This window comes from Notothenia rossii (assembly GCF_949606895.1).
Source record: "Notothenia rossii genome assembly, chromosome: 7".
Lineage (NCBI taxonomy): Eukaryota > Metazoa > Chordata > Actinopteri > Perciformes > Nototheniidae > Notothenia > Notothenia rossii.
In genome coordinates, this window is record NC_136905.1 from 33,146,390 (window position 1) to 33,160,271 (window position 13,882).

A 13,882-nucleotide genomic window follows, 5' to 3' on the forward strand; every position below is an offset into this window, starting at 1 on the left:
ATTTAATTTAATTGTTCAAGGTTTATGGCTGAAAAGCATTTTAGTTTACTATCTAGTGTAATATTAGAACTTACGTTTCCGGGAGCTGTTGATAACAACTGTATGCTAAATTGTAATCATTTTTGTGTTATTGCTAGTAGTTACCCTTTTTGGCCATTTATACATATATTATATTTGACTCTCTTTGTTATTAATGTTCAACATGTTCATGTGTGATCTTTGTTGTATAACATTCAATTTGGAGTTCTAAGTGCCAATTTCTAGATCTTTGTATAGTCATACACTTTAAACTGTTTGTGCCAGATATATACATGTACTCGTACTGCACTTAGGTACAATTATGAGGTTATTGTACATAAAGTGTGAATTTCAATTTTGCACTAACTTTAATAAATATATATTATATTTCTAAAATATTGATATCTTAATGGTCTGTTTCGCAAATGATAACACTGCAATAAAGTTACTTTAACAAACATTCTGTGGATGCACAAAATCCCATTAATTGTCTATGAAGCAGCTACCTACTTTGTATCTGATGACATCACAAGTTTTACAGTAACTTCTCTGTTTTCTGGCTTTGAGAAAGAGTACCTCATGTTCACACATAATGATTGACCTTTCTTATGACTTGAAGATACAGTACATATTGGAATCCTTCTTTTAGTAGATGTTCCCACATTTCCCAACAGTAATGCAGAATACAATGGGCTCTACCAGCCACAGATGAAAGGATTGCTCACGTTTAGGCATCAACAATATTATAAAAAGAACACTGACAGGGACACATCCTGCATTATGAGTAGTTATACATCTGGCACCTTTTAAGATGTTGTTACTAACAGTTAGCACCAATTCAATATCATGCATGGATTTCATCTGAAGTGTCTGTTTGGTGCCCTCTGCTGTTGGCTTTTCCAGATGTCCTCCGTGCTGAAGCGGAGGTATTATTCCTGTAATTATGTGGATTCCAGAGGATTTCCCCTTAAAAAGGGGAACTGTTCTTGAAATTGCTTGTGGCTGTGATCATGAGTCATCACAAGGCTGCACAGAGACACCGCCTACATGTCTATTTCTCTCACATGCACATCACCATATAACACCCACCAAATACATAAAGTTCTCATAATTCTGTTGAATCAAAATAAAGTCGGAGAAAGCATTATATATAGTGGTCCTTTAAGAACTTATTCACAAATTAACACGTTAGATATCATATATCCAATCATATTTATTAAATCTTTTACACAATACTCTGATACTTATTTGACAGCAAATATTTGCAAATATTCACAAAATCAAAATCACACACACACACACACACACACACACACACACACACACACACACACACACACACACACACACACACACACACACACACACACACACACACACACACACACACACACACACACACACACACACACACACACACACACACACACACACACACACACACACACACACACACACACACACACACACACACACACACACACACACAACAATGTCTGACCCCACAATCTCAGAAACACACAAAGATCTGGTTGCCATGGTGCACCGTTTTGTAATCACAGATCACAGATACAGAAGCTATCAATACACACAGCACGAATGGAATGACACAGTAGATATAACTTTTCAATATGATTTCTTAATTCATTTCACATGAAAAAATCTGTGTAGGAAAAAAGAACAACTGTAAACAAGGTCAATAATTTAAAGTCACTTTTTGTCCCTTGGTTGTGAAATTGGTAGCTGATGAGATTTTACACCACAAATAATAATCATGCAGCGTCATTCATGATGAGGAGAGGAGATGGTGGGGGGGGGGGGAGGTTTGTACCAGGAAAATCTCAAACGTATTTAACACACAACAAAAAGAAGAAAATAAGGAACGTTTTTTACACTTTAAAATCAAACAGGTTGCAGTCGATCTTGTAGTAGACGTAAGGATAATACTCCTGCACACTCAGGTTTAGGCCTGGGATGTCCATGGCACACTGAAAAAAATAAGATAAGACTTTTAGAAAAAAAATGACCAAGAAGAAAAAATGAAAAAAATTATCAAAAAGGTCAAATTAAGTATTCTGAGGAAAAAAACAAAAGCATGTAGTGCCTAGCAAACATTTCTCACTCCCTAAACCCCAGGCATTGCTACATTATCTTCAATCTTTGAATTTCAAAACTTAAGAGTAAAATATGCAACTTTTCCGCATTGAAATGTCTAAAAACGACGAAACAATATTATCTAATTTGTTGAATTTGGTCGTTACATGTCCAAATAAAAGAAATGGGACATTTTAGTCAAGGTAAAGCTGCCTTCACATGGTACACAATTAGCTCTTGGCTCACCGTGACGTAGGGCCTTGCTGTGAAAACAGCTTGTTAGTTTTGTTTCTATGGTTACTTTACCTGCTTGCCTGCATCGTTTCATACAGCTGTCAACTGATTGGTTGCACATCAGTGGCCATCGAGGTCAAAGTTAAACAAATGTGAACATCGAGCGCAGCAATAGATTTGTAACGCCAAGGGTGATACCATTTAAACCATATTCGAACCGAATGAGGATTCAAGTCATCAGATGCTTGGATCTTAAGATGAGCCAACGTTAGCAGCAGCTCAGCTCACAGCCCCTCTGGATAAACACTTATTTTTAAATGAAAGTGCTGTATTTGTTCTCACTGGTTTTAACACACGGATCCATTTGCTTTGGAGGGGAGACCTCTGTGGATTATTAGCAGATTCTGACTGCAATGGAGGTGAAGAAGGCCACTCACAGCATCTCACACTACTTCAAAACTTCACCAAACCACATCTTCTGTTATTGTTTTGATTGAAAGATCTAGAAAAATACATATTGTCATTTTTAAAGACAACTATGTATTTTTGGCTAATACAGCTATATACCTCAATTAAAAACTATTATTATTATTAAACTGTAAATAATTTAACAGCATAGATTGCATGTGGTAAGGTAATATCTGTTGTATTTGAATGCAGTACCCAGCTTTGGCCATGAGAAGGCGCAGCTGTTACTCTCTTCATTCCTACTTTACACAGGATGTATTACATTACATACTATATAGTATAGTATAATTTATTTTTGGAGTTAGCATACAAAAAACAACATCATTTACCATCTTAAACTATTAGGAAGGTATTCAATAAATAAGATGTATCTTCACTATCAAAAGGCAAGAATGTTGAAACGGAGCCTTGTAATGTCAAAGGGAATTAAACCTAAAAAATAAATCAGTTTCTCCATTTCCTTTTTGCATTGCATCGTTGGACACCCACAAATAGCCTTTATTTGGCATTTATAAAGTCTGGTTTCTGCATACTTGACTTTTTGTAAGTGTGAAAACACAACAATATATAAAGGGCTTAGAATCTGTTTGTATTGTGACCAAAGGACATGCAGCTTGTTCTGCTGTTGACATGAACGGGTCTTCAGCAAAGGACTACAATGTGAAATCAACATCTAAAATAACGACAAAAAACACATATTAATGCATTTTTTTATAAAGAAGTCAAAGGTGTAAATCTATATATATTTATAGTAAATAATAACTTCTGCCATTTTCTGCCGAATGTCATAATTTTGCTACAGGCCTAACCTTTATAAAATAGTAAACACATGAACAATACTTAAAGGTGGGGTATGTAATTTTGGAGAAACCAGCTCGAGTACAATTTGAAAATACACAACCGGAAAAAATCTGCCACTTCCTTACAGACCCCCTCCTCCAACACACGAACGCGCACATGACCAATGAGGGCACGAGATAAGTTTGTGCACAGATGGAAGACTGACAGGCAGGTAGGCCATCCAGTTATGTTTTAACAGTACTACGGCTTCCACAGATGACATGTTTTTATGGATTTTTTGTCAAAGCATTTAATATATTCATTGCTATCGGGATCTTAAGAGCATTCCACGGACTATAACAAAAGGTGTATCTCGAGCCGGTTTCTCAAACTCACCTACCCCACCTTTAAGTAAAATAATCAAAATAATGATAATTATTTTTAAAACAAATACATAAGAAAATGAAAGAACAGAGAAATAAAAATGAAATGCTGACAGTACTCACATCGATGATGGCGGACGCGCTGCTGTCCAGATGTTTGTACAGGTTGTTGAGCACCTCCCTCAGCCTCTTCATGGTCTTCTTGCTGGGCTGCAGCAGCATGGCCTGGAAATTCACCGGCAGCCCGTATCTGCAGGAACACACAGCTCAACTTTTACTGCTGCCAATGAAGATCACACTTGGGTTTATAAGTATACGTTCGGTGATATTCATTTAAGACTGTATTTCAGATTACCTTAAAACAGATTCCACAAAGACCCTCAGAGCTTTGATGTGAATCCATGCGATGAAGGCTTCACTGAAGTTCACTTTGAGCCATCGGACCAGAGGGCCCTGCAGAGACAGATTAGGGTTAGGATTTCATTTTGATGTGGCAGTTTTACAATCTGGCCAAAACAGGAGAAGAGTAGTACAAAATAAACTATGCTTATCAATAATAAAAATACTACAAAATCATTGGTATAGTGGATAACGGGCATGTGTGGTTCAGTAAAAGGCCTCAAGTACCCATGTGCAACAAGCACGTTTTCAGAGCAATGCATTACAAAGAGATCTCAACCTGAGATTGAAAAATGATTTGAAAACGTATTGCGGTTACATCACTTACAAACTGCTTCTTCTTATCTGTGGAGAGCCGTGTCATCTCCTCTTTGTCGGCCTTCAGCTCCTCCTCATTGTACTGGAAGTCTCTCACTACGAACCTAGAATAAGATGTTGAGGGCAGAAATCATCCACTTTTGATCAGCAATATTTCTGTTTGTATAAAGACACTGATATAAACCCTGTGATCACTGTCCAATTGATATATTTAGTCAGAGCTATTTCTATCTGCCTAGCAGAGCGACTTCGTTCAAAATAGAAACACGTTTCACACCTCTTGATAAAGATCCATAATGACAGTGTGTGTGTTCGCTGAGTATGACCACTCTTACTTGTTCTCCCTGGCTTTGTGTTTGAAGTCATCAACGGCTTTCAGAAACAGAGTGACGCTGAACAGTCCGCTGTCATGGTCTTCAAACAGCAGACTGGAAGAGAAGACAGGAGCCTGTTAGACTGCTGGGAATCACTAACTGTACATAAATGGGCATATGAATACTCAATATACGTATAAGTATATGTTGAAGAGAGACAAGAAACATTATAGTAAAAAAAGAATAAAAAAATATACAACAAATCACTCAAATAAAATAAATAACTTTTTGAAATGAATTCACTTAATTTTGATTTAATTTGAAGCAATTACAATTAAATTACCAAAAATGAAATATGTGCAGTATACAAGAATTTATAGTGGATGAGCTGTGCCACATTTAAAGAGGTAGCATTGTACAAGAATGCAAATGTGTAAAATATACAATTTCTAATGACAAATTGCCTAAAATGTGGTTTGACATGACTTACTGTGAGGATCGAGGCACCACCATCTCAGCCAGACCTTCATATGATTTCTGCCAATCAGTGTACGCTGCCCTGAAAGCAAATAACAGGGGGACACTAAGATTTCTGTGTCTCGGGAGGAATGCTGCCACAGGTTGCTCATTTAATAATTTGCATACAGACATAATAACAATTCTTAGAGAAATAACCCTCACTTTGGTACCACTACCAGCAGAGTGATGAGGTACTCGGAGTCGAGTACGAAGTCTTCCTTCTTCACGATGTCAGCCAGGCTGCGGGTCAGCAGGCTCCCCCTGGAGGCAGAAAGCAGTGTTACAACAACATGGACGCCACCAAGAGAAATTGACAAAGCATTTCAGAGTTGCAGCGACTTTACAGATCGTGCTGACACAGTCAATGTTCTGTGGAGGAAATGTATTTTGCTAAAAGGAACTTCGATGACAGTTTAGAAGGGCTTGTCTTACTAGCTACTTCCTTAAAATGTCTAAATGTTGTGTTAGAAGTGCAATTTGTACATTACTTACGCATTCTTCCTTTCGAGATTCTGCAGGTTTCCCTTCAGGTTGTTATAAGCCGATGCTCTGGACTTCAAGTCATTGTCAATCTGGGAGACTTGCTGTTAGGGAGGAAAAATGTGTTTGAATGAGTTATGACTGACTAATACAAAACACATGCTGTTCAAAGAGGCACAACTCCTCAAATAATATCCCTAATAAGTGTAAAGTGATAATAATCAGGTTACATTTATTTTCTTCTTAACTAAATCCACTTCCTTCTAGAATAGAACTCTTCCGTTGCAACATACATATGTGGTTAGAGCAAATAGTTGTATGACAAAGTTACATTTGGTTATTAAAAAGCTACACACAAACACATAATGATTGAGCAGCATATTCTTTTTAAATAATAACGTGTAATGAGATGTTGAGAATGATTTCTCATCATCATTATTCAATACATTTTGGACCTGGAGTTATGCTAATTATCCAATCAAATCAGTCAGACAAATCCTACACAGTCACCACTGGAATCTAATTCTACAAATGCCATTACACTGATAATATTAGTTGAGCTTAATATTTATCTGCCATATGAATTTGTTGATTTAGGATCATAATAATATATTTAAACTAAGTCAGAGACCTACCTTTGAGATGATTTCAGAGATGTTTTTAAGTGACTGTTTGATGGGATATTTTGCCATGTCCCATTGAAATCTTGTGATGTAGGTGACAAGATCAACTGAAAAAAAGACAACAAAGGAGTTTCAGTCTATGCTTTTATCAGACAGCTGGTTAGGGATAACATTTTATAACAAATCTGATCTGTCAGATAGTTGGTGTTTTCTAATATTGTTAAGACATTTAAGAGCGTGTGCTTTAAGCTCTTATCAGTATTGCACAGCTAACCTTGCGTTGCATTATCAGACAACTTTTTGGGACTAAATAATGTGGAATAAATCATGTGGACAAAATGTTCGGTAACCATCACGGTACCTCCGTTGGCCAGCAGGTTCTCCTGAACTTTGTCCCGACTGTCTTCCAGCACGTCGGCCATGTACTGAGCAACCTTCTTCACCACACTGTGAACAGCCAGGAGACATGAAAACACGCCGTGCCAACACACACAGCACGCACAGAGCCAGCGTAGACCACACAGTCGCTCTGCACCACCTCATCACACACATACACACACATCAAAACCGTTCACATATTCCTGTTAAGGTAACTTCCTGACAAGGCTATTTATAATATGGCAGACCTGCACAGTTCAGGGTTTTTATCCACACTCTTCCGCAGCACATCAAAGCAACTGTGTCTACAGATGTGAAGCCAAAAACACAGAGCCAAGTCACATCTCAAGCCTAAAAAGTTCTTAAGAACATCTGCCGCTTAGGCTACATTTTTCTATCAAATCTATAAAAAAAGAAAATGTAATTGTATATATTAAGGACACAAAAATAACCTAAATTATACCAATTAGGGCAGCCTGATTATTGTGATTATTTTGACTGATGTCTAAAATACAATATGATTCGCAATATTGGAGGGATTCATCTTTTTTTTTAAACAATATTGCATAATTATGGTATACAATTATAATTTATTTTCTTTATTATTTCTTTAGTCTGTAGAATACACTTTGTAGACTGGGACTTCTCTGCAGCACCACAATACTTCATTCAAGTATTCATATTTTGTACTTTACTAAATATTGAGATGACAGCATTTTGGATATTGCACTAGATTAATGTGCAAATATTAATGGGAATAAATGTAAGAAATTATTAGTTGTGGTATTTTTTTTTCTCAGACATGTTTTATGGAAACTTCCAAAAAGAGACTACATTGATGACAGGCTGTATTCAGATAAGTGAAACCGGTTGGACTGCTACTCTTTCTCACCCTCTTGGAGATCGCTACAGCAAAGCCAAGCTCAGGCAGTGTTGGCTATGTGTGAGCGTTTGATGTCAATGTTTCCAAAACGCTATAAATTACACTCAAACATGCATGCAGCACATAAGTCACTGGGTAGAAATATGACTCAAGAAAGACCTGCTGGTGTGTCACCCAACTGTAAATTGCCAAGTTTAGACTGCGAGGCCCGCTAGCCTCAGGTCTCTGTGAAATTCCTCATCGTTAAAAGGTGGGGGAAGTGATTAGGAAAAGGAAAAGCGGGTACATCAGAGAGCGCTGCACAGGAGAGGAGGTTTGTTTCATGTCCTATCAAATGCAGGCCTTATTCATAATGATGAGCTGAAAGATTTGGACAAAATATCTATAAGGGATTATTTCACTGATGTTACAATTGCAATATGATTCAGGATATTGGAGGGAAAGATAATTTTTGCATTATTGTTTTATTTTTCCAAATTAAAATATGTAATAAACTGATCATAGGGTGATGTTTTGTCAGGATCCATACCAAACTTAAATCTGTAAAATATGAGTAGTAGGGGGGGATATTTCTGTAGCACTAAAATACGTAAAGGGGCCCCATTATGCTATGGGGGGTTTTCCCTTTCCTGTAGTTTGTTATATAGGTTTCTGTGCATGTAAATGGTCTGACAAGGATCAAATTCCAAAGTTCCCTCCAGAGAGAGTTTCGCTCCCACACAAAAATGGTTTGTTAGCACATATTTAGCTTTTTCTATGAGTTGGATATTGCAGTAGTCCTTATTGGGATTTTAATTAAATTACTATAAATTGTTCAGCCCGAGAGTATATCAATAGGCATTCTCCAGTCAGAATACAGCAGGTAGCTTACCTATCCACAAAGGAGTCTAATTTGGCCAGTTCATCCGACAGCCCAACCAAGACATCTAGGGTCCCCACCTGTTTGTGAACACATAAAGTGAAACATCAGCACATCATGACTTTCATCAGTCATGAGATTTGTGTGGTTTTGAAGCGGGGTCAACCAGGGTTTTGTTTTAACAGTGAAATCTGAGGTTCACGCCGCCTACAGTCACATCCCGGGTGCCCAATGTTTTTATGATGGCACCTCTTTTCCAGAGCCACTGATGCATCGCTAGCAGTTCTAGGAGAACATTACTGGCCCGTGTGGCTGCGAGGTCAGTGGGGTTACTTCACCTTCTGCACGGAGAGGAATCAAACCATAGGAGAGAAGCTGCTCTACGGATGAAAACTTTACCAGACTAACGCTTCAACATGCAGGCCACGGATCTGTATCAAGACTGCTTCCCATTCACACAGTCAGCTTATTCTTGACAGTGATATATAAGGTGAGTCATTTATATATAACTTTAAATGTATACCAACCATTACTTTTTTTAAAGGGATGAAAGATCACTATGACTCCTGCAAGAAATAAAATGACGTGCATATTTAACTATTCAAGTCCGTAGATGCAAAGTAATTGTGTACTTCAGCATGTGGAAGAAAGTGTGAAATTGTGATGAATCCATTCTAACCTTGAGGTCAGGGATGTTGAACTTGTGGTTGGTGGACAGGTTGTTGTTACGTGTGGTGGCTGCCATCATTTGATCCCATGTCTGCTGGCAGGTCTTCTCTCCCGGGGCAGAGATCAAGCAAAACTCAGTCATGGTTACAGATCTGGTGCAGCTAGAGGAAACTGAGAGCCAAACTGAAACTCAGACTTATGTGTGCCGTGCAAAAGTTAATACAACATTGAGAACCAGTTAGATTGTCTTCTTGTCAACAACACTGATTAGCCTACAGAACAGGTAGCACTGTATTTCCATAGCTTAGCTACATTTTAGCACTGACGGTGTTTACCACTAAGCAAGCTAAGATAGTTATGCTACACTAGCAACAGACGCTCATTCGTGTTTTAACCGACTCTACTATTTTGCCAACACAAATGTCAATTTCCTGACTGCTTACTAATGTTACAGAGCCATTATATGACTTTAACATGAGTGTATACAAACCGAAGCTAGCAAAAAGATGGTTAAGGTCAGGAAACAGGGATTGGCTACCGTTAGTCACTTAGCTCTGCTCACAACAACACCAATACAGCGTCACTACTTTGCTCACCTGTTAAAAGAAAATATTTCCGCTAACAGTGGGAAAATATAGCTGTGAATAGCGTTTCTATTGCTCGATCATTTTCATAGTTGCCATTCAATAGAGTTGTTGAGGTCTCCTGACAGCAGCATCAGAGTCAGCTGATCTAAGAGGAACCGGAAGGCCTCTCACTCTGCTGACACCTCAGCAGCGAACACAGCTGGTGGACAGCGGGTACTGCAGGCAGGCCACCTGACATCGTGACAGTAATTCTTCTTCCTGTGAGTGGGTTCGATGTTCAGGTTTGAAGCACTTGAGCAGGGCAGATGCTCGTAGATCAGATTGTCCAGATTCTCTCTGAGTGACTAGATGGGGTGTCCTGCTATCACCCTGAAGTTAAATAAGTCTTTGATACTGGATAGTTTTTATTTCATTCTTTTCTAAAAACAGAGGGATGATAGCTCATATATGAGACTTCAAAGGTATCTTATTTTGAAACTCTACATCAGATTGTCCTGATTCTATCTGAGTGACTAGATGGGGTGTCCTGCTATCACCCTGGAGTGAAATAAGTCTTTGATAAGTTGACATATTTTTATTCATAGAAGGACGATAGCCCATATATGAGATTTCAAAAGTATTTTATTTTGAAATTCTACATCAGATTGTCCTGATTTTCTCTGATTGAATAGATGGGGTCTCCTGCCATCACCCTGAAGTGAAATAGGTATTTGATTGACTTCGAATTACTCTTTGATTATGGACGGTTTCCATTAAATAATAATCAAAATATAGATGGACAATAGATCTAATTTGAGATTTTAAACAGCATACATTTTAAATTGTGCTTCAGAAAGTAATGTTATTTTAGGAGTGTTGTGAGATGGTGTCAACATCAATTGAAATTAGTCACCCAGTGGAAATGTCAGATATGTCTTCATAACTGTATTACATTTTACATTCACTCAGTTATAATGTGGTAGTTACACGTAGTTTGTTTTAAATTATTATTGATCACATTATATAGTACATATTTCTTAATTTAAGCTCCAGTATATATGAATATGTTTGGTGTGTTTTTTAGGTATATTTGTTATTGACCTAGTAAACGCTTTTATTTTGAAGGCAGTTTTTACAGGTCTCTACCGTAATCAATAGGATATTCGCGCACCGCAATACAACGTGCTTTTGACTGTGTTTTCCAAAGTGGGGGCTGGCTTGACCACAGTCTGTTTACCCAGTGTTTACTGACATGAAACGTTTTATTTCCCCTTGCTATGTGTTTTTAACGTATATTAAAAAACGGGGATATTTCCGGGGACAGTTTCAACCGGGGACAGGCCAATACAAACAGGGACTGTCCCCGGAAAACGGGGACGTCTGGTCACCCTAGGTCAGTGGTTCTCAAACTTTTTCTGTCATTCCCCACTTTGAACAGGTGGGCCTTTTCAAGCCCCACCTGTTCCTCATCGCTCCAATAAAATGGTAGGTCAAGCTTAAAATGGTCAAATGTATCGTTCTAGAACAGGGGTCTCCAACCTTTTTTAGGATGAGAGCTACTTTGAACAAATAAAACAAGTCGTGAGCTACTTTTACTCCTCTTTTTCCGTTTTTTGCACAGTATATATTTAAGAAAATGTATGCAATTTAATTATTTTAGCCTGCTTTATTTGGGGGTGGACCTCACCTCCTCTAGGGGGGTCCGGGGGCATGCACCCCCGGGAAGATTTTTTTTTTAATGTTGAAGTGAAATGCCTCAATCTGGTGCACTTTGAGCGAAAAATGAATTTATGGATACAGCTCTCAACACACTGAAAGGGAGCTGTATACTTTTCAATAATCCAAACATCTTTAGAATATGATCAAAACCAATAACAAATCATTTAAACTTGTTTATTCTTATCTTATGTTACCTAGTTAGCATTCTTTCTTTTTTTTAAATGTGTGCTCTCTATAGCTCTCTCGCTCTCTCTCTCTGTCTCGCTCGCTCACAGAGGCTGTGTGCTCCTCCGTGGCGATGACGGCTTGCGTTAAAAAATTATAATAAACATAGGCCTATTTGTAAAAACGGGATTTCGAAAAGTTTCACGGTTAAACTCCTTGTGAAGTGGTGAGGTGCCGCTCCACATTGCTTTTCTTCCCGACTGCAACGCTGTAAATGATTTTGGTTTCAGTTGTGTGTGTGTGAGCAGGCTCGGATTGGCCATCGGGAGATTCGGGACTTTTCCCGGTGGGCCGCTGCCTTTGGTGGGCCGCTGCCTTTGGTGGGCCGCTGCCTTTGGTGGGCCGCTGCCTTTGGTGGGCCGCTGGCTCTGACATAGGTGGGCCGTGGACTTTCACAGCGCCGCTGCGCCGGTACCGCACCCGCCGCTGCAAACACCCGCCGTTGCGAAGCTCCGGCGGATCCGGCGCTGTGAAAGTCCACCGCCGTTGCGAGTCTCCGGCTGTAACAGTCCACGAACGCCCGCGAGGAACTAGGTTCGATTCCGGCCTGAGGTCCAAAAAAAAAGAAAAACGTCATCGCGTCCATTCGCGACCCATCTATCACATCTTTGCGCCCCACACTTTGAGAAACGCTGCCCTAGGTTGAAGCACTTGAGCAGGGCAGATGCTCGTAAACCTGTTCGAAAGAGGCCAAACATTCAGATGAAGAAGGTAGTAGTCTAGGACCTGGGTTAGATATGTATGCACTTAATTTAGGAGAGAATATCTCAACTTTTCTAGACTAATATGACCCCACCGAACAACTTGGGATGTGTGCCAAAATCTCTATCCGGGACGAAAAGCCCCAAAATTACCACGCCCTTTTTTTAAAGACCACGCCCCTTTTCATCGGAAGTGCTACTTCCGATATAGCTGTATCTTCTAAACCGTTTGAGCTACAGATTTTCTGAGGTGCTCAAAATGTTCAGAATGGCCATATCTAGGGGGAGGGGGTATTAGAAATGTCCAATTAGATATTTCACGAGAACATTCGGTCCACTTATTACCATACAACTACCCAAGTATTGGAAATTGAGTTATCCTCTCATGAATTATGTGCATACATGCCTATCTTAACTTAGGTCTTCTACTAATTAATATAACCATTGAATTATAAACTAACAAGACTGCTTTTAAGGCCCTAAAAATGTTCATATTTTACTAGAAATGGCTAAAAACCATTAATAGGTCAACTTACATACAACTACCTATACACACTGGAATGGCCATTATATTTATTCATTTAAACTTTCTGGACTTAGAGCAAAGTTAGAACATTTGTGTCATGTAGAGAGCTTAAATAGATTACCCAACAGCCAACAACACTTATTTAACACCACATTAGTACTGTTTATGTGTCACGTAAACCAGGGTGAGGAACATGAAGAGTAAGACAACAGAGTCCAGGTCCCCGTATGAGGATGATGAGCAGTGCTCATTCAGTGATAGGGTTTTTACAACAATCACCTCCCTTGCATTTGCAGTACTTGCAACACTTGATCCCAGCTACCCTGCAGGGACACCCATTCTTGCGAGCACACTTGCCACATGTGCAGGGATCTGGCAGGCCTTCGGGTTTTGAGATCACAAACTCAGGGACTAATGAACTACCCAATCTAACAAAACCATAATTCTCGGCATTCATAATCGAGGTGGCGTCTCTAAATGGGGCTTGGACCCACAGCTGCTGTTGGTGATACCCTCTATGGATATGTTTTCTTGCATTAGTTGATGTGCAAGTGGTTCTCTCGAAGTCCATCTTGAGGGCATTGCTATCAAATGCAGCGAGTCGCAGGTCGTCAAATGTCTTCAGGTATGTTGATGGTTTGAGACACTTGACCAAGAATGTCTCTGCCAGCTGTATTGCATTTTTCTGTTTTCTGAAATTCAGGATCAGAGAGGAATTTTCTGGTT

At 39.1% G+C, this 13,882-nt stretch overlaps 1 protein-coding gene across 1 annotated transcript; it reads right to left on the reverse strand.

The window, feature by feature from the left end:
- Nucleotides 1-1,211: 1,211 nt before the first annotated feature.
- Nucleotides 1,212-10,186, reverse strand: LOC307047402 (V-type proton ATPase subunit C 1-A-like). The gene is made up of 13 exons (XM_079694357.1): nucleotides 10,016-10,186; nucleotides 9,430-9,590; nucleotides 8,763-8,830; nucleotides 6,992-7,077; nucleotides 6,643-6,737; nucleotides 6,020-6,111; nucleotides 5,690-5,788; nucleotides 5,499-5,567; nucleotides 5,030-5,122; nucleotides 4,705-4,798; nucleotides 4,333-4,430; nucleotides 4,101-4,227; nucleotides 1,212-2,006 (listed from the first exon to the last, which is right to left on the reverse strand). The coding sequence occupies exons 2-13, from the start codon at nucleotides 9,559-9,561 to the stop codon at nucleotides 1,908-1,910; spliced, it is 1,152 nt and encodes a 383-aa protein (XP_079550483.1). The 5' UTR covers nucleotides 9,562-9,590; nucleotides 10,016-10,186; the 3' UTR covers nucleotides 1,212-1,907.
- Nucleotides 10,187-13,882: the final 3,696 nt, after the last annotated feature.